The sequence below is a fragment of the Chionomys nivalis genome, chromosome 4, assembly GCF_950005125.1.
Source record: "Chionomys nivalis chromosome 4, mChiNiv1.1, whole genome shotgun sequence".
Lineage (NCBI taxonomy): Eukaryota > Metazoa > Chordata > Mammalia > Rodentia > Cricetidae > Chionomys > Chionomys nivalis.
Window position 1 is genome coordinate 116,943,794 of NC_080089.1, and position 24,978 is coordinate 116,968,771.

Genomic DNA, 24,978 nt, shown 5'->3' on the forward strand with positions numbered 1-24,978 from the left:
TGCCCCACGTCAGTATTTGGAAACTAATGGTGCTTCTTGATCCCCTGTCCTCTAGGTGGTAGTTAATAAAGCTGCTGTTATGGTCCATCAGCTTTCCAAAAAGGAAGCTTCCAGACATGCCATCATGCGCTCTCCTCAGATGGTGTCTGCTATTGTACGCACCATGCAGAACACAAATGATGTAGAAACGGCTCGTTGTACTGCTGGGACTTTACACAACCTTTCTCACCATCGTGAGGGCTTGTTGGCCATCTTTAAATCTGGAGGCATTCCTGCTCTGGTGAAAATGCTTGGGTAAGAAAGTGTGGCTATAGAACTAGAAGGTAGGAAGTAGAAGGGTGCCAGTGTGGCTGACAGAGGTTCTCTTTCAGATCACCAGTGGATTCCGTACTGTTCTACGCTATCACAACGCTGCACAACCTCCTTCTACATCAGGAAGGTGCTAAAATGGCTGTGCGCCTAGCTGGTGGGCTGCAGAAAATGGTTGCTTTGCTCAACAAAACAAACGTGAAATTCTTGGCTATTACAACAGACTGCCTGCAGATCTTAGCTTACGGCAATCAAGAGAGCAAGGTAAAGTAATGAGAGCTGTTGTCACAGAGCACGGGGCCACCAAGTCAGCACACAGGCGCTCAGACTTGTGTGCCTGCTGTTTGTGTGCATCCATTTCCTGAAACATTAACTGTCTCTGTGTACTGAAGGGCAGGCAGCGGCCTCCTGAGTTCTTATACTTGGGCAGCAGGTACCCCGAAATAATCACCAGCTTGACTAGAAAAAGAGGAGCTGGGAACACAGAAGGAACACTGAGGGCCTTGTGAAGATCTCTGAAAGGAAGTGAGGGGTTTTCTAGGTGGGAGTCCTGAAGAGGAGGGAGGACCCCAGCACTTGGGAGGCAGAGGCAAGGTGCATCTCTGTGAGTTCGAGGCCAGCCTAGTCTACAAGAACAAGTTCCAGGACAGGCTCCAAAGCTACAGAGAAACCCTGTCTCGAGAAAGGAAGGAAGGAAGACACTGATAAAGTTTTGGGATAAGACTGTATGTAGATTGGCTGGGTAGATCTTGCAAGGCTTTGTTGGGCATACCAAAGTCCAGGAGATGTAACTGGGTTGCAGAGTATGAGCATGGGTATGAAATAAAATCTGCTGTGGAAGTGAGCAGAGGACTGAAGGATGAGGGAGTGGTCATTCTGCAGTGTTCCTGTGAAGGTGCACAGCATGAAGATCAGCTCTTAATGCCCATTTTCAGCTGCCTGTTCTGACAGAACTTTCACTACAGCTACAAGCAGACATGGTTGCTTTTCCTGTTCTTTTCCTTTATGTTCAGTGTGGGGAGGTAGCCAGAGTTGATGTATTTTTTTTCTAATGATTTATTTTTATTTTATGTGCATTGGTGTTTTGCCTGCATGTATGTCTTCGGGAGGGGCTGTCGGGTCCACTGGAACTGGACATAACAGAGTTGTGGGTGCTGGGAATTGAACCCAGGTCTATAACAATGAGGGCCTGGCTTATTAGTTGGGGGTTTCTGTCCCGCCCGGTACCCCACAGCCAGCAAGTCTCGAAGAAAATCACAGAGATCTCTATAAGTTATAAAACTGATTGGCCCATTAGATCAGGCTACTTATTAGCTCTTGTAGCTTATATTAACCCATTATTCTAATCTATGTTAGCCATGTGGCTCAGTACCTTTTTCAGTGGGGCAGATCACATCCTGCTGCTTTGGTGGTCTGGACAGGAGTGGGAGGAATCAGCTTCCTCCTTCCCAGAATTCTCCTGTTCTCATTGTATTATTTTTACTGTCTGGTTTTTCCGCCTATACTTCCTGCCTGGCCAATCAGCGTTTATTTAAAACATGATTGACAGAATACAGACAATTCTCCCGCACCACAGGTCCTCTGAAAAGCAGCCGTCTCCCCAGCCCGAGTTGGCGAGCCTGGGTTGCACAGAGTGCTGCAGCAGAGGAGCCACGCGCCAGGTTGAGACTGGATCTTAGGGTCCTTGAATGGAGCTGGCTAAAAAAGTTGTACATGGCATAGTAACATGGTGAGGGGGGCTGCTTGCCAGCATTTCTGGAACGTTCTGAGTAATGGTTTTACATCTTTCTAGCTGATCATTCTGGCCAGTGGTGGACCCCAAGCCTTAGTAAATATAATGAGGACGTATACCTATGAGAAGCTTCTGTGGACCACAAGCAGAGTGCTGAAGGTGCTGTCTGTCTGCTCCAGCAACAAGCCAGCTATTGTAGAAGCTGGTGAGTACACACGTGCTTGGATTATTCCCTGGGGAACAACCAAGTCCATGCTTAAAACATCATTTGCTTGTCCTGGGGTTACTGAAGTTTTTGTGATTTCTTGTTAGTTCTCTGTGAGCAGAGGTTCTAAGATTTAAAAAAAAAAATGGTTCTTGCTATTCCCTGGGTTTATTTTAATGGGACAACTTGCATATGGTAATTTATGTTGTTGTTTACTTGATGATAGAAGAAAATATGTGGTTTGTACTTGAGTCTCTTGTTCTGGCTTCCTTCAGTAAGTGCCTAAGAGCATCTGCGTAGGCTGTTGACCCAAGCTTTCAGACCCTGTGAGTGGAGAGGAAGATGATGGCGACCTTGTGTGGAAGACAGTGCTGAGGATGAAGCACAGTGGGGCAGTGCCCGTCTGTCTGCTTGTGGGGGCACTTCTGGATTTAGGGTGTGGAGGGGTTACTGAGGTAGCTGCTAACAGTGAGACCATGGGCTTGGGAAAGACAAACAAAGGGGATTATCAGTCAGTTTTCCTAGAGACACTCCTAGAAGAAGACTTGTTCAAACATGTTTGTAGATTGATAAAAGTCTACAGGTACTGGAGTAATTGGAAACGTGCATGGAAGCCTTTTAAAGACCCCCCCCCCAATTATTCAAGATTTTATCTTGAATATACTTAGCACCTAAAATATTCTAAGCAGTGTAATCTGACCCTATACCATGTATATTATAGTGCGGTAGAGAACTGGTTCATGTGCTCAGTCTTGTGGAGATGAGCCTATAGTGCAGTACTCAGCCAGGGGCAAGAAGGTCAAGAGTTCTAGGACTGCCTGGGATACTTAGGAAGGCTTTGTCTCAGAATAGAACAGAGATGTGTATTAGGACAGACGTGAACAGTGCATAGCAATGACAGTGTCTGAGGAGGCCTGGACGGTAACTCAGTGGGGAGGAGGAACAGCAACTTTGTTGTTTCCCTGTGAGACAGAGAGGTTAGATGCTTTTCGGGTAGGAAGGAGGGGTGTTGGGGGCTGTGTCTTAGAGAATGCAGAGTGCTGGCCTAAATGCAGTATGCGCAGTAGGTGCACTGCTGGCTCTGTGGCACAGGGATGACGTGTGTGTTTTGTTGCTGCTGCTTGGAAGCTACATGTGTAGAGAGTGCTTGACTCCCTTTGGAAGGTTGGGTGAGGGAAGATTTGAAAGGTCCTCAAGGTTGATAACTGAGGCAGTGAACACCACTAAAGGAAACAGCCTAGCTTTAGACACACAGCAGATGTAAGTCCTTGGGTCTTAGAGCAGCAATGAGGCTCCAGGAGCAAACCGCTGAGAAGTTGCCTTTGGCAAGAACTTTGGCATTGTTCAGGTTAAGTGGAACTGTCAGGGTTTGACAATTTGTTAATAAAATAATTAAAGGAAGTAACGAATCAGAATGACAGAAAGATTAGCAGACAGCTCAAAGGGTGGATTAGAATGACAGGAAAGCCAGGCTAAGAGCTAGAAGTTGCCTGAGTTTATGACAGGAAAGGAAAGGGTGTCTTAGAGTCTTGGAAGTCTCTTGAGCTGTAGTGATGAACATCTGGGGCAAGATGCGCTTTCTGAGTTAATAGTTGTATAAAGGGAAGGGAGGAAGTCTTGGGGAGAGTGGTCAGCCATTTAAGAAAGGCAGAGCTTCAGCCTCAACACAGGTCACTGCCCGCGGCTAGGGTAAGCTGTGAGGAAGGCATCTTTATCATGAGGAAAGGTAAACTAGGTGTTAGCCAGATTTGAGGAGGTGGACAAGGAGGTGAGAGCCTGTCTCATTGTTCAGAAGTGATTTCAGGTGAAGGTGGGTGCTATGCAAGGGTTGTCAGGATAAAGACCCAAACAGGAAACGTGAACCTGGGTTGTGTTTCAAGTGACCTTTTTTTCTTTTTCTTTTTTTTTTTTTTTTTTGATTTTCGAGACAGGGTTTCTCTGTAGTTTTTGGTGCCTGTCCTGGAACTAGCTCTTGTAGATCAGGCTGGCCTCGAACTCACAAAGATCCTCCTGCCTCTGCCTCCCGAGTGCTGGGATTAAAGGCGTGCGCCACCACCGCCCGGCCTCAAGTGACTTTTTGTATGGGCTGTCGCTGTGTTGCCTAGGCAGTCCTGACTATCTAAGGTACTGCAGTGCAAGTCCAGAGTGTCTACATTCGTGCTTCAAGACTTGATGGCAACTTAATGACTGTTGGGGATTGCAGTGCTTTCTTCTGTAGCATACTGTTTGTGACTGCTGGCCATGGCCTCTGTGCACTGCTCCGTCTGCAGCTCAGAACCGAGCCTGCTGCTGAGGGTTATTCTGGAAGTGGCTGTACAAGTGACAGACAGAAATGGTGACACTGTTTCCATTAAAGATATAAGGAAACAGCAGCTGTTTGACAGAAGTTGTCACTGGCAAAGTAGAGTGAGAAAAAGTTCTTAGGGACACTTTCTGTAAGAGCTGACAGGCACACCTAGCTGAGAGCCATTGCTTTGTCTAACTTTGTAGGTGGGATGCAGGCGCTAGGACTTCACCTAACAGATCCGAGTCAGCGACTTGTTCAGAACTGTCTGTGGACTCTTAGAAATCTTTCAGATGCTGCAACTAAACAGGTACGTTGTGCAGACACTGCTGCCTTGGTGCTTGGGTCTCCATGAGCCCTGAACTCAGCATGTTTTTATCTCCACAGGAAGGGATGGAAGGTCTGCTTGGGACTCTAGTGCAGCTTCTGGGCTCAGATGACATAAATGTGGTCACCTGTGCAGCTGGAATTCTTTCTAACCTCACTTGCAATAATTACAAAAACAAGATGATGGTGTGCCAAGTGGGTGGTATAGAAGCTCTTGTGCGTACTGTCCTTCGAGCTGGTGACAGGGAGGACATTACTGAGCCTGCCATCTGTGCTCTTCGTCATCTGACCAGTCGGCATCAGGAAGCGGAGATGGCCCAGAATGCTGTCCGTCTTCATTATGGGCTACCTGTGGTGGTTAAGCTCTTGCACCCCCCGTCCCACTGGCCTCTGATCAAGGTAACTTGTCTGCACTGCTGGGCATAGAGATTTTAACTTGGGATTGCCAAGTGTTTGTGTACTCAGTGCTGCCTGTGATTTGGTTGTGTTGTACACCAATTCTCCCTTTGTGTAGGCGACTGTTGGATTGATTCGAAACCTTGCCCTTTGCCCAGCAAATCACGCACCTTTGCGGGAGCAGGGTGCCATTCCACGACTAGTTCAGCTGCTTGTTCGAGCTCATCAGGACACCCAGCGGCGCACCTCCATGGGTGGAACACAGCAGCAGTTTGTGGTAGGGAAATCTTGGTGACACTTGGTTGTTTGGAGGTGTGTGTGCGTGAATGCATAATATACATATGCTGCCTCCACCCCCGCCCGAAGGGCCACTAACGACTGAAAAATACCTGACCTGTTTCATTGGTTTCCAGAGAAAAGATGGGAATACAAGGATTAGGCCTTGAGTGCCTGTGCAGGAAATCTGTCACAGCCATATCTGAATCCAACTCTGTTAGTTTCTTCCCCCACATCAGAATACAGAAAGGAGGAAGCCTGCCACAACAGGTTTTAGAACCATGCTGCAGTTCTGTGGATTTCCTTTCTCCATAGGATGGCCTCATACTTAAGGTGCCACCTACAGTCTAAGGAAAGTTCTGTGTTCTCACAGAAATCCAGTTGACTATAAAAGTCGCAGAGTTGTAATATAACTCAGTCCTAGGTTAGGAAGAAAGTGCACTCAGCACAGTGCTGCCTGAGTAGGCTTGGGAGATACCAGCAGTGGTCATTCTCCTGGAGTAAAGTTGTCACCAGACACTTGTGAAAAAAAAAAGGGGAAGAGCCATCAGGGTGACCCACATTCACTACGGCGTACCCAGCGTGGTTGTGCTCTTCCATGCAGTAAGTGTGCTGGCTTTGGAGTTTAAAGGATGGGAAAGCTGAACACACATTGTCCCTCAATGTCTGTGCGTTTGTATCTGCAGAAACTCAAGTCTCCTGTGCAAAACTTCTTGGTATTTACATTGTGCCTATGTTCGCCCTTGGGTCATGCTAACCCTGTAGGGTGCATGGGGAGAGAGAATGAGTTGCTCGAGGCAGACTGCTCTTGGCACAGGTACAGGCTTTCCTGCTGCTACATTTGATCAGTCTGTGGTTAGTTGAACCTGCAGATCTAGAAACCACAGAGCACAGGAGGACTGCTGGCCCTGTGCAGGGAGAAGGCCTGCTGCCATCAGAATGATACCCAGTGTGCGGGAACCCTCCATCCTGAGGACCTTAGACTGTGTGACTAGAGTAGCGACTGCTGCTCAGAGTGCCAGCTTGTTGATGGCTTTTCTCCTAGGAGGGCGTCCGCATGGAAGAGATCGTGGAAGGGTGTACCGGAGCTCTCCACATCCTCGCTCGGGATGTTCACAACCGAATTGTAATACGAGGACTCAATACCATTCCACTGTTTGTGCAGGTGTGTTCTTTCAGACTTTTTGTTCCTAAAAATTGAGAGACTTGGAGACCTTCCTTTTTAGGAGCGTTGGGACTAGAGCCTCAGGAGGGAGGGGCAGAGCACAGCCTCCAAAGAGCAGGGTCATGGCTGAGAACCTCTTGTGTGAACACAGACATGTAACACAGCCAAGTGGGTGCTCTTGACACCCCACAGTGGGCAACTTTGTACATTTGGGCACAGGCCTTGCTTTATTTTGAGATTAATTGGGTCTTGTTTCTGTGCTTTCTCCATAGTTGCTTTATTCCCCCATTGAAAATATCCAAAGAGTAGCTGCTGGGGTCCTCTGTGAACTTGCTCAGGACAAGGAGGCTGCAGAAGCCATTGAAGCCGAGGGAGCCACAGCTCCCCTGACAGAATTACTCCACTCCAGGAACGAAGGCGTGGGTGAGTAGAGGAGCCTCCCAGCCCCATTAGCCTTAGCCGTGTGCGCTGTTGCTGGGCCTGTCCTGAAGAGCCGCTTTCTCTTCCTTTCCCAGCAACCTATGCAGCCGCTGTTTTGTTCCGGATGTCTGAGGACAAGCCACAGGATTACAAGAAACGACTTTCAGTAGAGCTGACCAGTTCCCTCTTCAGGACAGAGCCGATGGCTTGGAATGAGGTAGGCAAGCGGGGCCTACTCAGCAACCAGTGCTTGTTCTGCGGTGTCTGCGAGCCGTCTCTCTCGGGCCTCAGCGTAACACACAAGAAGGGCTGCAAGGAAAGAGTCTGCTGAGCACTTGGTTGGGAGTCAGTTTATCAATTCTGTGTTTACAACAGTCTGCTTTTCTGCTGCTTTACATATACTTTCTCCTTGAATGTATTGTTAATTCGCCCTCAGAGTTATTTGAATCATGGTTTCTGGTAAACTTCTCTAGAAGTACATTTTAGACACCCTTTAGTCCCAACTAGGGTGCACAGTCTCAGTGGGTGGTGTTTGTTGAGTGCAGTCTTGGGTTCCAAACAGTGAGTAATGTGAGAGATGGGTATTCAGTAGGCATGTTCTGACCTGAGCCCTCGACTTGCCACACCCACATCCCAAACCTGTTCCCATTGATGCCTTTGCTATTCCAGCCACTGCCCACTCAGCGTCTCTGTTGACTACTGTTCCTCTAGTTCTGGAACAGCATGGCTGTTTTTAGAATGAATTAGTGAACATTTTAATGCTATGTGCAGTTTGCATTCTTTGTCTTTTGATCTTATGTTTATAAATATTCAAGTGTGGTTTTGGAATTTTATATTCTGCCCTGTACCCATTTAGACTGCTGATCTTGGACTGGACATTGGTGCCCAGGGAGAAGCCCTTGGATATCGCCAGGATGGTATGTTGTAAAGCATTGATCCCCAGGGCTGGCCCACTCACCTGGGAGCCTAGAGTGGAGGAAGTGGTAGCTGCACTTGAGGTGGTCCCTGAATTCCAGAGTCAACAGCAGTGTCTTAATGGAGCACAGGAGCTTGGCTGTGGCATGCTGCAGTTAGATGCTCCTCCTGCCAGCCCTTTCTGTCCCCCGACTTTTCCTCTTTGATTAAACAGCCTGTCATCGTACCTTTGTCTGGAGAGGGGAGGGTCAGGGGTGGGTGATTGATAGTTGGTTCAGATTTGAGCCCCATAAAGTGCCGCTGCCATCACCCCATCCCTGAGGCTTTATCCCGGGAACTGCTGGAGCCCTGGCTTCTCACCTGAGATAGGCAGTTTGCATGCCAGGTAGGCTTCCTGAGGCAGCCAGGCACAGTAACCTGCTGCCTCATGCTCTGCCAGGGCAAATTTCGTGTTGGAGGCAGACTGCGGTGGTGTGTGGTGGGCTCTGGAGCTGTTGTGAGGCCTGGTGTTGTGTAATTACTTAGGAGACTAGTTCCTGGTAAAATGTCCTGACCACGGTTAACCTGTCTTTCCTCTCTTCCAGATCCCAGTTACCGTTCTTTCCACTCTGGTGGATACGGCCAGGATGCCTTGGGGATGGACCCTATGATGGAGCATGAGATGGGTGGCCACCACCCTGGTGCTGACTATCCAGTTGATGGGCTGCCAGATCTGGGACATGCCCAGGACCTGATGGATGGGCTGCCCCCAGGTGACAGCAATCAGCTGGCCTGGTTTGATACTGACCTGTAAATCGTCCTTTAGGTAAGCAGCTTGTAAAAGCCAGTGTGGGTGGAACACTTACTCTGCCTACAGAACTTCAGAAAGACTTGGTGGGGTGGGATGGTTTTAGACCTGTTTGTAAATCTGCCACAAAACAGACACAGACCTTGGAAGGAGATGTTCGTGTGTGGAAGTTTCTCACTTTGATGTTTTTGCCACAGCTTTTGCAGCGTTAAACTCAGACGAGTAACATTTGCTGTCTTCAACATTAATAGCAGCCTTTCTCTCTATACAGCTGTATTGTCTGAACTTGCATTGTGATTGGCCTGTAGAGTTGCTGAGAGGGCTCGAGGGGTGGGCTGGTATCTCAGAAAGTGCCTGACACACTAACCAACTGAGTTTCCTATGGGAACAGTCGAAGTCAACTTTTTGTTGTGGTCCTTTTTGGTCGAGGAGTAATGATACAAATGGATTTGGGAGTGACTCACGCAGTGAAGAGTGCACAAGAATGGATCACACGATGGCGTTATCAAACCCTAGCCTTGCTGGTTTTTTGTTTTGTTTTTGTTTTTTTTAATATCTGTAATGGTACTGACTTTGCTTGCTTTGAAGTAGCTTTCATTTTCTGCAGTAACCGTTAGTTTTAAGTCTCGTAGTGTTATGTTCTAGTGAACCTGCTACAGCGATTTCTGATTTCTAAGAACTGAGTAATGGTGTAGAACACTAATTCATAATCACGCTAATCGTAATCTGGAGACGTGTAACATTGTGTAGCCTTTTGTATAAATAGACAGATAGAAATGGTCCGGTTAGTTTCCTTTTTAATATGCTTAAAATAAGCAGGTGGATCTATTTCATGTTTTTGAACAAAAACTTTATCGGGGATACGTGCGGTAGGGTCCATCAGTAAGAGGTGTTATTTGAGCCTTGTTTTGGACAGTTTACCAGTTGCCTTTTATCCCAAAGTTGTTGTAACCTGCTGTGATCCAATGCTTCAAGAGAAACAGTTATAAAATGGTTCAGAAGTAAACTTTTAATTCATTCGCTTGTGTCATGTGGTTTGTCCTAAGATGGATGGTGAGGGATGTGGTACGAGCCGTCAGGGTGCCCAGGCTGTCAGGGTTCAGCATCCATTAGCAATGTTACATCAGAGACCAGGCAAACCAGAGGAAGTGTGGGTGTTTCCGCCTTAAATAAGCGACTGACTGATCCTGGCGCTTCTGACCCAGCTTTTGACCCAAAGACGTAGCAAGCCTGTGTAGCCGGCACTCCAAGTTTTATCCTCTCGGCCAAGGACCTAAGCGCATTTTCTACAATAGTCTCTGTTACAGTGAGTGATACTAAAGCTGAAGCCAAGTCATCCTCTCCTGGACAGTATCATCCCCCTGCACAGGAACAGAGCACTTGGAGAGGGCAGCCCTTCCACTTTTTAAATGCTAATGTTTATCTGGACAGAATCAGAACCTGAATGGGCCCTGCAGAGCTGTCCTGGCGGTGAGTCTGACGAGCAGCTTTGGTGCATTTCCTGTGTAGACCTGGTAAGACTCACGTTTGGGTCTTCCAAAGAGACAATGTTTTGTGCCTGAGAGAGCTGTTTGGCTTCCTGAATTTTAAGGTTGTGCCTGTTAGCCAGCATTCTAGTCCACAGGAGGTGTCCTTCCCAGAGGTGCCAGCTGGGGTCCAGACAAGGTGGAAGGCAGGAGCTGATCCCAGAAAGGAGTGCACTGGGAAGGGCATGCATGCTTTTTCAAAAGGAGAGGTCCAGACAGCTGGGCCGGGAATATCTGCTTGAGCAATGGAAGCCCTGCCCCTTTGTTCGTTTTGGGTGGGGCCAGTAGAACTACTGCAGACAGTCAGGGCTTGAGGTGCAGTTAGGCAGAGCGCCGGGTAACAGTAACTCCAGCAGCTCAGCAAGCTGTTGTCTGACCATTCTTCAGTGGTCCTTCATCGAGCTGGGTTTAACAGAAAATCGCTGTGAGATACATAAATAGAAAAGCAGAGAACAAGGCTTTCGTGGCTGCAGGCCTTGGGGTATTCGGGGTCTTGAACATGCAAAACAAGTGACAGCAGAACCAGGGCCACCTTGTGAACACCTGCTGCACAAAGTTCAACAGAATCTGTTTCTGGGCCTGTCGGCTCTTGTCTAAACCAGCTAGTCCTCTACCCCAGGACTCCTAGCTGCTGGCGAGGTCAAGGATAGGACCTTTTTATGCTGCCTCTAGCATGGGTGAGGCTGGGGCTGCTGCACCCGGTGGCAGGTAATCATCGGGGAGATTAGTGCTTTCTAGTTTCAGTGCCTGGGGAAGGCAGTAAAGGGCACCTTGTGAGCTGTCCATTGGGGAGACGCGAATCCTACACTCACCTTGTTAACAGCCAGAGCTGCCAGAGCACAGGAAAACGTCAGCCCCGTATCCCCTGGGAGTTCGTGCAGGAAACAAATGACGCGGGCATGGCAGTGAGCCTATAGCCGACCGCCATTGCTACCTAAGGATCCTCCAGGAAGGTTGTGGCCATTTACCCTCTGGAGTTTCCTGGGAGCCAACATATCCCGCTCTGCTCTCAGGCTGTGGGTTAAAAGCAAAGGGCTTGAACTGGGAGCTGTTGGGGAGAGGGCGAAGGTAGGGCCTGGGCAGCCACCTCCCTGTCACTTGTGTGCTTAGTGAGTAAGACTGAGTGGTGGAGGCAGAAGCCTGGGTCTGAACTGCTGGCCACCACCAGAATCTTAGAGCTCAGGGAAGGCAGAGGAGGAATTGTATTTGCTCTCTTTCCACCCAGCGCCCTCATGGTCTCCACGGCAGTTTGTCGGGGAGGGCACAGCACTGAGAGGGGAAGGCAGTGGCCAGGCAGGCCTAACCTCTAGTAAGACAGGAGCTCTACTTCACAGGCCCCTTGTCTGTAAGCCAGCCACCTAACAGAATGTTCTGGAATGTTAAAGCCCTTCCTGTTTTAGATTGCTCTGTGTTCTGCTGAAAAGGGGAGAGAGGGGAAGAGGAATGTCCCATTGCTTTGAAGCAGTTCCCTGCAGGATTCCAGAGCTCAAGCACAGAACAAAGGGAGATAAGACCTGGTCCTCTCTCTTAGAGCACCCGCCCACTTGGTCCAATGATGCATCCAGGCCGCACAGCCTGGTGACACCTCTGGAGCCGTGTGAGGTCTTAGAGCTTCCAGCCAAGTCTGCTTGGGGATGCTCAGGACAGTGGACTCAACCTGAATCATGGAGCCTTGTGGGCAAGAGGAAGCTGAGGCCCTTGCAGGTGGCTGTGGGGACTAAAGGTAATTGGCATGGCTGCCTTTGATGTGGTCAGGCACAGTGTTGCTGTTTTCGTCGTGAGGCTAAATTGGAGCTGTCAGGCTATTGAGATCATGTCACAGCAGGGCTGCTGGTGAATGTAGGCCCGTGCTCCCTGCTACAGAGGGATACTCTGCCTGCCTGACCTGGTCTGGCTGTGCACACCACTCCCCGCAGAAGCAGCCCGGAGCGGCAAGTGGGCCAGAAACCAGGTTCAAAGCTGTTCCAGAGGCCTAAGGTCATCTAGTTGAAACTGCCCAGGCCCCACCCCACACAGCAGCCCCACAACCTTGAGCATCCACCAGACCTTTAGCAGTTGGCAGAAACGGTAAAGTCTGAGGGATGAGCAATTCTGCTGGTTCATCGCCATCCCCTCTAGCTGGGTGTACGCTAATGTTCCACACTCACTTGCACACTGGACTGCTGTGTGAATCTCACCCAGGCCTCCCTAAAATTCTTGGAATCCTCTGTTGCTGAGAAGGAAAAGAAATGGCTGCAGAACACCACGGGAAGGTGAGGTCTGGAGCTGCTGCAGAGGGGCCCCGAGGCTTGCTTGGCCTCTGCAGAGGGAAGAAGAGGGCTTGAGGCTTCAGGTTCTGGCCCGGTGGTTTTATTAGCTCCACTTGAGGCTGGTGGGAAGGAGAAATGTGTGGGATCTGATCTCACGGTGCAGCTGACCATGAGCCTTGTGCGGCCTTGTCTAGTGTCCAACAGCCTGGAGGAGTTCTAGGGCCAAGGAAGCCACAGTGGTGTCAACAGGCGAGCTGTGGAAGAGAAAGAGATGGTGTTTAACGGGCAGGAGTGGTCAAATGCTCCCTTTAAAGGTCACATACCTGAAAGACCAGCTGGTTCTCAGAAAAGCCCATATTAAAGCCCCAGTGCCACAGTCACAGTTGAGCCAATGTGTCCCTGCTGTGCCTCAACGTCAGGACCTGGGCACCAGCTGCCTGTGTGGACCTGTGGGGCAAACACTGTGGGGCAGCCTGCCTGCCAACCCAAATCCCTGCTTCACAGACCTCCCCACACCCACTCTGCCCCTCCCTGCTCTGTACGACAAGGTCCTGGCCACTATGGGCCTTGTCTACCAGGAACTGTGGGATACTGCTGGGAGATGGCAAGTGGGCAATTAGGAGCTCAAAATAGAAGCTTGTTATGTTTGAGACACATGTAAACCAGGTTGCCAGCAAAGAAAAGCGTGGCACTGGGGCAACCCCCTGAGAGAGCAGACCGTGGGTGGCAGGCACTCTCAAAGGCAAGGAGAGAGAGCTGTTAGCAAGTAAACCGGGTGGGTGGAGGGTGGGTGGAGTGCACCGTGAGAGCCGCAGCCAGGGGACGGGGCTGCCACCCAGAGACAGTTCCACGCATGCATTCCTGCTCTGCCATCAAAGGCCCTGATGGATGGTGGAATGTCTTTGAACTTGGCCTTCTTCTGGCAGAGCCCTGGCTAGTCATTTGGGGCCACACTGCCCACCAGAGCCCCAGAGGACTGGCATGGATGGAAGGCCAGCTTCCCAGTAGGGCTAAATCTAAACAAAGCCATGTCACCCACTCACCCAGCCCTTGCAGGTGGGGATATCTGAGCAAACCCCAGCAGACAGGGCAATGGCTGCCTGCATCCTGGAAGTGTGGGTGGAGAGGGCACAAGTCTTGAAGAACACTAAGCCTCCTTTGGACACACTTGATCCAAATTTAAGTCCAGCACAAAAATAAGCTACCTTTGGTCTCAGGACAAACAGCCTCAGCAGGTGTGGAGGCCCAGATGGCTGGCAGGAAGGAGGGGGGACCTCCCTGCTTAGTGGTCCGTCCACCCTGGGCACTGAGCGGTGTTCCTGACCTACATCTCACATCATGGGTCCTGGCAGGTGAGGAGGGTCCTCCCATCCAAGCCAGCTTCTCTTCCTGACCTTACGGGACTGGAGTGTGAGCTGCTGCATGGGATCGCCTTGCAGGGCCTCAGCCAGTTTCTTTCAAGTGGACCCTGAATCCCAGACACTGTCTATGAAACAAACCACAGGAGATGCCAGATACCAGTGATGGTTAGGAGGGGGCTCCTCCCCAGGGTAGGGGATCCTGGCCAGGCTGCAGCGCTGAGCTGATGGGTGGACGAGTAAGCCACAGCCCTGCTTTCCCTGAGGGCCACGCCTGCCTTCAGTGTGTGTGACATACTTCTTAGCTGTCACTGCTGCGTGTAGATCCCCTAAAGATGGGCTGAGGAAAGCAGCCTGGTGCTGTGGTCAGGGCCAAGACTGCTGACTCCCACGATCTCCCACCACCAGGCCTGTGTTTCCACAATAGGCAGAGTCCCATTGTACAGTGACAGGCCACAAGATGGTGGCCCCTGATTCAGGAGACAAAAATGGTCGAGAACGTTTGCTGACCTGACCTGAAGCATCAGCCGCTTGGCTCCCATACCTGTGAGCTGGAGCCAGGCGCCTCAGGGCCTGCAGAAGGTCGCCAGTGTTCCTGATGCTTTCCAGGTGCTTCTCACTGGAGGTGACCTGCAAGGGGAGAAGATGACAGCAGTCATCTGCTCCTTCCCTGGTTTGTCCTGGTGGGTGTCAGGCCCACACAGTAAGCATACAGCCTGTGTTCTAGGTAACATCACAGAGGCTAGTGAATTCAAGACAGCCTTGCTCCCATCCCCACGAAGCTGACACTGACTGGCCTCAGGTCACCCCCACTGCTCAAGAAGTTCATGTCTTTCCCCTTGGTCATAGCAACTACAGCAGGATTGGCGTCCCTCGTTCTCAGAAGAGCCTGAACAAACAGTTCACAGGGGCAGTTAGGTGTGCACAGGGTCCTGAGCAGAAGAGACCCACTGTCTGTTCACCTGCTGTTAACTGTGGTTCCTGTAGAGACATGAGAGTGACTTACAGGAACTGCACAGAAAGACGGATATCAGAGGATGGTAGCCCTGGCTCCCTGATGGTCGGAGGGAGCACAAACTTCAGGCTGCATCAGGTACATCTAGGCCCGTTTGCTGCTCCCCCGAGCCCCCAAAGGGGATCGCATGCAGGCTTGGTGCATGCAGAGGCGGTACTTTGGAAAAGTCACCCCATAAACTGCATGAGATGACTGCCTTTACCCACACGACGGCGTGGGAGGCACGGTTGGGGAACTACTGGGACAATTAAGTGGCCAAGGGACTGGACCATGATAACACCATGAGCACAGCATGAAGAAAGCTGAAGGTCCAGTCTAAATGTGACATCTTTATCAGTGTCCCCAACATACACTAAAGGTTCAGGGGGTGTCTTGGGAAAGGAGGCAGAAAGAGCGTGAGAACTGGAGGGTCGGGAGGAGGCTGTCAAGTGCTGTGTTCTGGACATGGCTACTGCACCTAGGAACCTGGCAGCTTTAGTCGCCACCACTGCAAGATATAGGTGTGCACGGGGTCAGGGTGGGCAGGAATGCTCCCCACACAGGTAGGTTTCCCATGATGTAGTGGGTGACCTCATACCTGGGCACATGGGCAGCATTAACTGGACCTAATGGTTTTTTTTTTTGTTTGTTTTTTTTAAGGGACAGAGTTGGGTGAGGAAGCATGTTTGGGAGATGTGAGAGAAGTTAGGGGAAGTTAATATCACAAATTTTTAAAAAGCAAGTTGAACTCACTGGAAACAATGAGATTTGAGGCACACATGAACTTTAATTGCAGCTGCTGTCTTACAAGGACGAGTATATTAGACATTACTATGCAGAGTTCCAGAGCTGCTGAGTGGGAAAGGACCAACGTGCCACTCACTGTCTCCCTGAGCATAGGTGCCAAGTCTGAGCGCTCAAGCAGGCTGGCCAGGCAAACAGCAGGCTGGCCTGGGGAGAAGGCCACAAATGCCTGAGTTGGGTACACCTGTTTTACTAGGCATGGCCACTTTGAGCTTGACACACCCCATGTCTAGAAATCCCCAGAGACAAGTGGACAGAGCTCCAGGAGATGCCCAACTGGAGACGTGGGAAGGAGAGCGTTCTCAAGCCCCCAGGGTGTACAGTTTTCCGGCTCCCTGCCTGCCTGCCTTCCCTTCTGCTGTGTCCTGTAACACCCCCCCACCCCCCACCCCCGGCAATGGCAGTGACTGCAGCTGGTCACTGGAGTCTGCAGCTGAAACACCTTCCTCTGCTCTAACAATGTTGGGTTCTGATGTGGACATAGGCACACTCTTGTGGACATAGGCAGCTTCACAACAAACAGAAAATGGAAGACCTGGAAGCCAGAAGGCCCTGGGATGCTACCAATCTGGGAGGGGCTTGGGAATGCAAGCTCACACTGCAAATGCTGGGCTCCCCTTCCCCCACCTGACTGCAGGCGTGGGACAATCTGACAGCATTGCATTACCAGAGCCCTCTAACATCCCAGTCTGAGCACAGGGGCAGGGACACACCAGGTCACATGACACGGGAACCTTTTGGTCCAGGTCTGAAGCGTCTCAACTTGTGGTTGAATCTACAGAGCAATTTCTGCTACTAAAACAAAGCTAGTTACTACCAGCAGGTTTCCAGCCAGCCAGGACTGCATGACATGACATTTTAAACACCAGAATGAATTCTGAAGTTAGCATCTAGGAAAGTCTAAACTTGAATTAAACAATCATGGCTAGGCATGGTGGTATACACCCTTTATGCCAGCACTTGGAAGGCAGAAGCAAGCAAAACTCTTGAACTCAAAGTTCAAGGCCAGCCTGGGCTGTGTAGCAAGTTCCAGGCTAGCCAGAGCTGTGGTGAGACCCTGTCTTAGACAAAAAGACACAGAGGTGACACTGACACAAGCCTTTGGCTCATCTGACCAAGACTAAACCGCCAACCACTTAACACTCTAGAAACAGGGAAGGTGTAAGAGGAGCCAAATGGTAGCAAGACAAGTGATTCCCTCCACACACACACACACACAAATAATAATAATTTTCTTACCATTAAAGAACCAAATAAAACAAAACCAACAACACAGGCTGACTCAGCAGTAAAAAGGAATGTCACTGAAGACATGAGCAGAAAGCCATCTGTTTGAACACACAGAAAAGGCAACGCCCACATGAGCAGTCTCGGAGATGCAGCTGTTGGTGCTGCAGAACAGGAGGATGGAGAAAACGTGTGAAAACAGAAATCCCAGCTGCATGTGTTCTAGGTGTGGCAGAGGTGGTGCCCACCAAGACACTCCTCCACTTCACACCCCAGTATCCCATAGCCCAGCCACGCCTGTGGCAGAGGCCTGTGTCACAGCACTGGGAAGGTACAGGAAGGTTCAAGGTCAGCCGGGGCTACCTGAGTCCCTGCCTCAAAACAAGCAGGCATGTGTTCATGGGTGCTGCTGCCTGCAGAGACAGTTTTTGGTCTCCTGGGACTGGCATTTCCGGTGGCTGTGTAGCTGTCCGCCATAGGTGCTTTGAACTGGACACCAGTCCTCTGCAAGAGCTGAGCCATCTCTCCAGCCTCCTGTACAAAGTATGTTATAAACCCACTGCTACCACTAAAGCTAGCAGACACGAAGACATGACAGATCAACCAAGGTGCAACGTTACACGTGTTCAAGTAGAATGGAAGAGAGCCAGAAAGGAGGAAGCAAGGGAGCCCTGGGCACGAACAAATAAGTGGAAATGGCGATCTGTCAGGGCCCCGCAGAGTGGTAGCTTACAACCAGCAAGCAAGTTTCTAAATGAGTTTTAAAATAACTCAGCAACATACCAGCCTCCAAAATGCTTAATAAAACTATGATAGAACACCTGGGAAGAATCTCTTCAAATGCAGATAGCTAACTGGAAAGGAACCTGGGGGTGGGGGCAGGATAGTTTGACAAGCCATGGAACCCAGTCTTAAGGTTCACCCAGGGCTGGAGCGACCTTGCAACACGGCACTGGCCAGAGGGGTGGGTGAAGAAGCCAAGGCCACTTAGGTGTGAGTGGTGGCTTCCTGGTCCCAGGGCTTGGTCTTTCCAGTCACTACAGGGTGTGGAGCCGAGAATCTAATGATTGGCTGCTTTCTCGATACATCAGTTTCACCAAAACCCGAGGTGGGTCTGTTCTGTGCAAATAGGCCTGGAGAGACTCGGTACCTTCGGCATGGGGAGGTGAGCTGACACTTGTCCACTGGACAGCTGAATTTACATGAGACAAAGACTTTGGGAGGGAGGGACAGAGGGAGACGCCCAGCAATGAGAGCTCTTCCTGCGGGCACCAAGTCTCACACACCCAGAGGCTGATCCAGCGTGGCTGGGTCTTGCCACTTGTCCTCTGCCCAAGCAGATCTCGGTATTTAAAATGTCACATGGCAGGTGCCCGTTTCTCAGCTTTATTCTTGTCTTGATATGTCAGCCAGGTCCAGCATGCCAGTCATCACTTCATGCTGGCAAAGTGACTGATAGCATTTGGCTACTGTCAAATCAAAACAGAACAAAACTTAAACTGAATACACGAAGCTCATCCAGTCATTAGAGTTGGGGAATGTGAGCTCAGTATTAAGGCCGGTTTGACCCAGTTTTATTTCTGAAGTTGTGATAAAACTCTGACAAGCAGCAGCTTAGTGGAGAGGGAATATTTATGGACCAGGCTATGGCCCATCGCTGCAGCAAAGTCAAGGCAGGAACTTCAAACCTCAAACCACATCCACAGTCAGGAACAGACAAGAGAATGTGTGCTTCTTGCTTGGCAGCTAATGCCTAGCTCAACTACCCATTCTCAAATAGTGGAGAATGCCCTGCCTGGAAAGTGGTGCTGCCCACTGTGGGCTAGGTCTTCCTATATCCACTGGCAAGATAACTCCTACAGACAGACATGCTCACAGGTCAAGCAAGTGTAGGCAGTCTCTCAGAGGTTGTGTCAAGTTGACAACTAAGTTTGACCAAGAGTTTAGAAGTGATGCCGAGGCCATGCTTGTGTGTGTGTACATGCATGTACATACATGTCTGTGTATAAGCATACACATATACATAGATATACATACACATGCAGTCTATAAAAACACAAAACCTGGAAACATACCCAGCCTGACTCCCTGAGCCGGTGTCTATCACACCGATATGCACAGAGCACCTGACGCAACCCCACTGCTGTCCTACAGAACGGCCTTCAGGTCCTCCCGGTCCCACGACTGCCAGGTAGTGTCTTTGTAAGGACTACCTAGATTCTGGCTCTCTGATCTGGACTTCAGCTTCCCACACAACAGCCCAGCATGAGGAGCCATCATGGCACCTTGAAGGTGGCCGGCCTCTTCAGTGTGCAGCCAAGGCTGTGAGAGCAGAGACAGATCCAAGCCTGCATATCAGAATGGACTCTGCTACCCGTCTTCACAGGCCTCAGGAACTGGTGTCGATAAACATGATTCCTTCACGAAGCTCGAGAGCAAACTGCTCCCCCATAGCCGTGTGTGTGTGTATGAGCATGTGCGTATATGCATGTGTGAGCGGGTGCATGTGTGAGTGTATGTGTGAGCGTGTGTGTATGAGCATGTGCATTTGTATGTGTGTGATGTGTGAGCGTGTGCATGTGTGTGTGCATGTGTGAGTGTATGTGTGAGCATGTGCGTGTGTGTATGAGCATGTGCGTTTGTGTGTGTGAGTGTGAGCGTGTGCATGTGTGTGTGAGCATGTGCGTGTATGAGCATGTGCGTATGTGTGTATGTGTGAATGTGTGAGCATGTGCATGTGTGAGTGTATGTGTGACCATGTGCGTGTGTGTATGAGCATGTGCGTTTGTGTGTGTGAGTGTATGAGCGTGTGTGAGCGAGTGAGCGTGTGCGTGTGTGTGCATTGTGAGTGCATGTGTGAGCGTGTGTGTATGAGCATGTGTGTTTGTGTGCATGTGTGTGAGTGTACGTATGAGCGTGTGTGTGTGAGCGTGTGCGTGTGCATGCACCTGCTGTAGCACTGCCCAGTGTGGGCAGGCCCCCGCCCTAGTGTTTGTTTATAATTGTCAATATCTTTGGTGATCCTGTGTGACAAAGCAAAGCCAAGGCCCTTGAGCATCTCCGACAGGTCTGGGCAACGCCGACAGACGGGACACACGGGGGCAGTCCAGGTGCTCCATGGCACTTGTTCCAGATGCGTGCATCACGCGAGGAATATTAGTTTTAGTTCTGTGGCTTCAGATCTCACATGTACAAGCAGAAACAAGCAGGTAACTATGACAACATTACTTCACAGAGTTAAAATTTCAGAACCAATCTCCCCGTTCAGCCCTCACACTAGCCTCCTACATTCTCTTTGTCTGCCCAGATGCCTTTCCTTATTTCCTCAGAGTCATCTCTCTAGACTGCTTCTCAGGACACTGTTGCTGGGGCAGGCGTCCCAGAAGAGCCAGCTGGTGTGACGGCATGGGCAGCCACTCTCCTGCCCTCCGTCATGTGCTGAGTGCTACATGCTGGGTCTTCCCGGAAGCTTCTCTCTATGGCGGCTGCTGAGGTCTCACCTTGGGCTCACCCACACTGTTGGGTGCAAGACTCAAGTTCTCAAGAATCACTGGGTGCTGACTGAGTGCATCCCAGATGGAAGGATGGAGAATATCCACAGTCTCCAGCTGCTGACCCACATTGGGGGTAGTGATGGGGGTTTCCCAGAATCCACTTAGAGTTTATCTTCTGTAGAAAGAGGCGAGCAGGCCTGCTTTTCATCCTGCCCGGCACCCGCACGGCTAGCTTTATACCCAAAATAACAACACACAAATAGTATTCTTTTAAACACTGCCTGGCCCATTAGCTCTAGCCTCTTAGTGGCTAGCTCTCATATCTTGCTTTAACCCATATCTAGTAATCTCTGTAGCACCACAAAGTGGTGTCTTACTGGAAAAGATTCAGCATGTCAGACCTGGCGACTGGGTCCATCGCGTCTGCCCTGGAGAGGAGAGGCATGGCGTCTTACCTCACTGCCTTCTTCCTCCCAGCATTCTGTTCTGTTTCCTCCACCCACCTATGTTCTGACCTATCAGGCCAAGCAGTTTCTTTGTTAATCAACCAATGAAACAACAGACAGATAAAGACCCTTCTATTCTACATCAATCTTCCTCACAAAAGCATGTTGGGCTCCTAAACAAGAGGATGTACTGGAAAAAGCTAGAGATGTCTCAAAAACAAAATTGACCATGTTTTAGTCAGTGCTCTATTGCTGTGAAGAGACACCATGACTGCAGCAACTCTGATAAAGGAAAGCATTTAACTGGGGCTGGCTGACAGTTCAGAGGTTTGGTCCATATTGTCATGGTAGGAAGCATGGTGGCAGGCAGACATGGTGCTGGAAAAGGAGCTCAGAGTTCTTCATCTGGATCCATAGGAGAGAACCACTGGGCCTGGTCTGAGCTGAAACCCAAAGCTCACCCCCAGTGACACGCTTCCTTCAACAAGGTGACACCTACTCCTAACATGCTACGCCTCCTAATGCCACTCCCTAACCGCTCAAGCACATGAGTCTATGGGGCCATTCGTACTCAAACCCACAACCTGATCGGTAAATGGACAAAGGAATGGGCAGACAGTTCTCAGAAGAAGAAATACAAACAGCCAGTACAGATTGGGAACAGCCTCACACCTCAGTCACCAAAGACATGGAAGGCAAAACTAACTGAAATTTCATCGCACCCCAACCAGAATGGTGAGCATCACGAAAACAAGCAAGGCCTCAGCAGTCAAGAACACCGGCTGCCTTCCCGTAGGACCCAGGTTCGATTCTCAGCACCCACACAGTTCAAAACTAACTGTAGGTCCAGTTCTAGGGGACCTGGTGCCCTCTTCTGGCCTTAATGGGGACTAGACATCCATGGTGCACATTCAGGAGAAACACCTACACACATAAATTAATAGCCCGGCAGCAGTGGTGCATGTCTTTAATTCCAGCACTTGGGAGGCAGAGGCAGGTGGATCTCAGTAGTGCAAGGCCAGCCTGGTCTACAGAGTGAGTTCCAATACAGCCAAGACTGTTTGGCAGAAAAACCCTGCCTCGACAATCAACCAACCAATCAATAAGAAAGAAAGCAAAAGGGAGTGGAGAGGAAACTTCAGCTCTGCGGGTGGGAATGTAAACTGGGATCACCATTGTGGGAATCAGCACGGAGTCCTCATGATCCTGGAAAGGGAATCACAGGTGAGCCACAAACCACCAAGGGCAGCACCCACAGGGATCTACGTGAGCACACCTTGGGGAAGCTGCGTGGCCACGTGGGCTGTTGGTGCTCACAGCAGTCAGGAAATGAAGCCGCCCAGGTGGGCCATCAGCCGACAGATGACAGTGGAGTGTCATTCAGGCTGAGAGGGAGGCGGAAAGGATGTCGTCTGCAGGAGGATGGATGTGAAGTGAGCTCACCGAAGTCAAAGGGGACATGCGCACAGCCCGCCCCTGCACAGCTTCCCAGATCTGAGCTGGTGTCATGCAGAGGGTGCGGGGGTCAGGCTGGCAGTGCTGGCCTTAGCTAGGCGCTGATGCTGGTGGCCTTATTCTCTCTTCAGCCTTGACTTCCTCCTCCTGGGTGGTCTGTGCCTTGCTCAGCCTAGCAGGTCACCTGCTCTTCACATTTGCCCTGAACCAGCCTAGCCAGAGGCCACGGATGGCAAGATGAGGGTCTCATCTCAGTGTTTTTCTCTGTCACCCCATAAGACACAGTTATGTTCTAGATGAAATTTACCCACAGTTGCTTCCTCTTTCGCTTGAGCCCAGCCAGTTCTCGCAGCTCTCCACAGGGCAGGTAAAATGCCCTCATTGCTTAGAAACCATTCATAATTGTATCTCTTTCCAGCCATTCCATCCAGGGTGTTTAAAGTGTTCGCTGTAGGAGAGCTGCTCTGGGAAAGCTGTGAGGCCTGACTGAACTAACTACCCACCGCAGCCAGCCCCAAATAAACGAGACGAAGAAACAGGCTTAATTGGCAAGAAATCGGAGTTGTGGACCTCTTATGGGATTAGCCATAAACCAGGGCCTACCCAGAGAAAATTCTGGTGAAAGATACGGTCAGGGTGCACATTTGCTGAAAGACCTAAAGCAAGTGTTTGGAAACAAAACCAAGAGTCTCCAAGGCAACAGCAGGAGGCAGTGGGATGTGGCTGCCATAATTCCTCACCAGAGAGAACGTTCCAGGTGGAAGACGTCACGTGACCTGGCAGATGTGAGGACGTGTGTTGTAGGGAGCTGCGGGCTGCGTTCCTGCCACCCAGCTTCCGGCCGCCTGGCTAGCTTATGCCCCAAAATAACAACACATAAACTGTATTCTTTTAAACACTGCTTGGCCCATTAGCTCTAGCCCTTACTGGCTAATTCTCATATCCCGATCAACCCATCTCTAATAATCTGTGTAGCACCAGTCTTACCGGGAAAGATTCAGCATGTCTGACCTGGCGGCTTGCTTCATAGCATCTGCCCTGGAGAGCAGAAGCATGGTGTCTTAGCTCACTTCCTCTTCCTCCCAGCATTCTGTTCCGTTTACTCCACCCACTTTGGGCGCCAGATGAAGGCAAAGGCGTAAGTCACAAACAATCCCACACCAGTTTGGAATTATGATTAATAGAATGGGTTATTTATTTAAAGGGGAAAAAACTTACAGATCACCGTCCCAGACAACAGCCCTCTGCGCAATCAGGAAGGGAGTCTAGTTGCCGGAAGTGGAGCAGGAAGTAAGAGAGAGAGGAGAGGGAAGTGGCCGCTTTTTTAAAGGGAGAGAGACCACGCCCCAATGGTCTGGTATCTCAGCGGCTATTGGCTGAAGGAGCGGAAGGAGCTCCCGCAACAGATGTGGGTCAGAAGAAACGAGTGCCACTGAGGAGACACTGTGTGCACTTGAGCCATGGGCATCACAGCAAGCTGGCCCTATGACAGTGGGGACACGGACATCCTCATGAGGTCCCCTCCCCCAGTTACAGTGTGAGCCCCTGCGTGCGTGTGTTTGTGACAAGCTCAGAGCTCCAGTGTGCCCTCGGCAGGAAGGACGCACGGGGTGGATGAGGTAAGCACGCATGAACCTCAGGTGACCTTCAACAGGGCTCTCAGACCAGAGTCACTGTGTGTGGACTCGGGGTGTCCTAGTTGTATGGGGTCACAGACATTGTGTAGCCCTTCTCCTGTGGGGTTAAACATCGAAATAGTCCTTGGGGAGTGGGGACAAAGTTCAACTCCTTCACGGTCTCTAAGCAGAACACTCCATTCCCACGAGAAGTGGGGTGGCTCTGCGCCCTCCAGTGGGCCACGGGGCGTGCACCTGAAGATGGCAAGTGTGACTGCATATTGATTCTTGGGGTGGGGGGGGGACACCAGCTGATTGGCAAGTTCCACAGTATGCTCCATAGACTTATTACATGGACATTTGGTAAGTGATTACTTCTTAATACATCACCAGATTGTTCCTGCGGTGAGCTGTGGCCCTTCTGAGCCACCTTACAGTGGGCAACAAGACAGTGGTTATGACCAGCTGTGGGTTTTGCTCAGCATTTTGAGCAGAAACCTTTGCTCCAGGAAACAAGACACCCACAAGTGAAGAAGGGGACAGAGGGGTCATTACAGGTGGGCCTGGTTCCCACACGTCTTTGAGGAATTCATGCACAAAACTCCGTTAATGCAAAACAGGAGGTTTGGGGGCCAGAGGAACGGGAGTGGAGACCACAGTGGTCAAGCTGGTGACTGAGCCCATGTCCTGCCTTCTTCATTGTGGGCCAGGCCCTGAGTCTCCACTCAGGGAGGCAGGTGAGGGGCTATTCTAGGCCTGTGGGCAGATACACAGCCAAGGAAGCCAGAGGCAGACATGCATGGGCCCAGGGAGTGACCTGCATGCTTCCTGGGTGCAGCAGCTGGCAGGTACCTCCATGAGACTCACCCTAACCTCAGGGACCTGCTCAGGAACCGACTGGGTACTCGGGCAGCCACCAAAATAGGAGCCAGGGAGGCCACCCGAGCCCACAGTGACTCAGGTCCTCCGCGGCCTTACTCTGTCCTCCAGACT

The 24,978-nt window shown here is 50.5% G+C and overlaps 2 protein-coding genes across 5 annotated transcripts in view; one reads left to right on the forward strand and one right to left on the reverse strand.

Annotated features, from left to right (window-relative positions):
* Positions 1 to 9,835, forward strand: part of Ctnnb1 (catenin beta 1) — a 29,007-nt gene extending 19,172 nt beyond the window's left edge. For both annotated transcript variants that reach the window (XM_057769026.1, XM_057769027.1), the window contains exons 5-15: positions 56 to 294; positions 372 to 573; positions 2,102 to 2,246; positions 4,737 to 4,840; positions 4,918 to 5,256; positions 5,372 to 5,530; positions 6,575 to 6,694; positions 6,967 to 7,117; positions 7,210 to 7,331; positions 7,971 to 8,031; positions 8,614 to 9,835. In XM_057769026.1, coding sequence (XP_057625009.1) covers positions 56 to 294; positions 372 to 573; positions 2,102 to 2,246; positions 4,737 to 4,840; positions 4,918 to 5,256; positions 5,372 to 5,530; positions 6,575 to 6,694; positions 6,967 to 7,117; positions 7,210 to 7,331; positions 7,971 to 8,031; positions 8,614 to 8,822 — 1,851 coding nt within the window. In that variant the 3' untranslated portion in view covers positions 8,823 to 9,835. The remainder of the gene's footprint in view (positions 1 to 55; positions 295 to 371; positions 574 to 2,101; positions 2,247 to 4,736; positions 4,841 to 4,917; positions 5,257 to 5,371; positions 5,531 to 6,574; positions 6,695 to 6,966; positions 7,118 to 7,209; positions 7,332 to 7,970; positions 8,032 to 8,613) is intronic.
* A 108-nt stretch (positions 9,836 to 9,943) lies between these two features.
* Ulk4 (unc-51 like kinase 4) overlaps positions 9,944 to 24,978 on the reverse strand; it is a 294,534-nt gene continuing 279,499 nt past the window's right edge. For all 3 annotated transcript variants that reach the window (XM_057769024.1, XM_057769023.1, XM_057769025.1), the window contains 2 exons: positions 14,494 to 14,579; positions 9,944 to 12,845 (listed from right to left, as the gene is read on the reverse strand). In XM_057769024.1, coding sequence (XP_057625007.1) covers positions 12,782 to 12,845; positions 14,494 to 14,579 — 150 coding nt within the window. In that variant the 3' untranslated portion in view covers positions 9,944 to 12,781. The remainder of the gene's footprint in view (positions 12,846 to 14,493; positions 14,580 to 24,978) is intronic.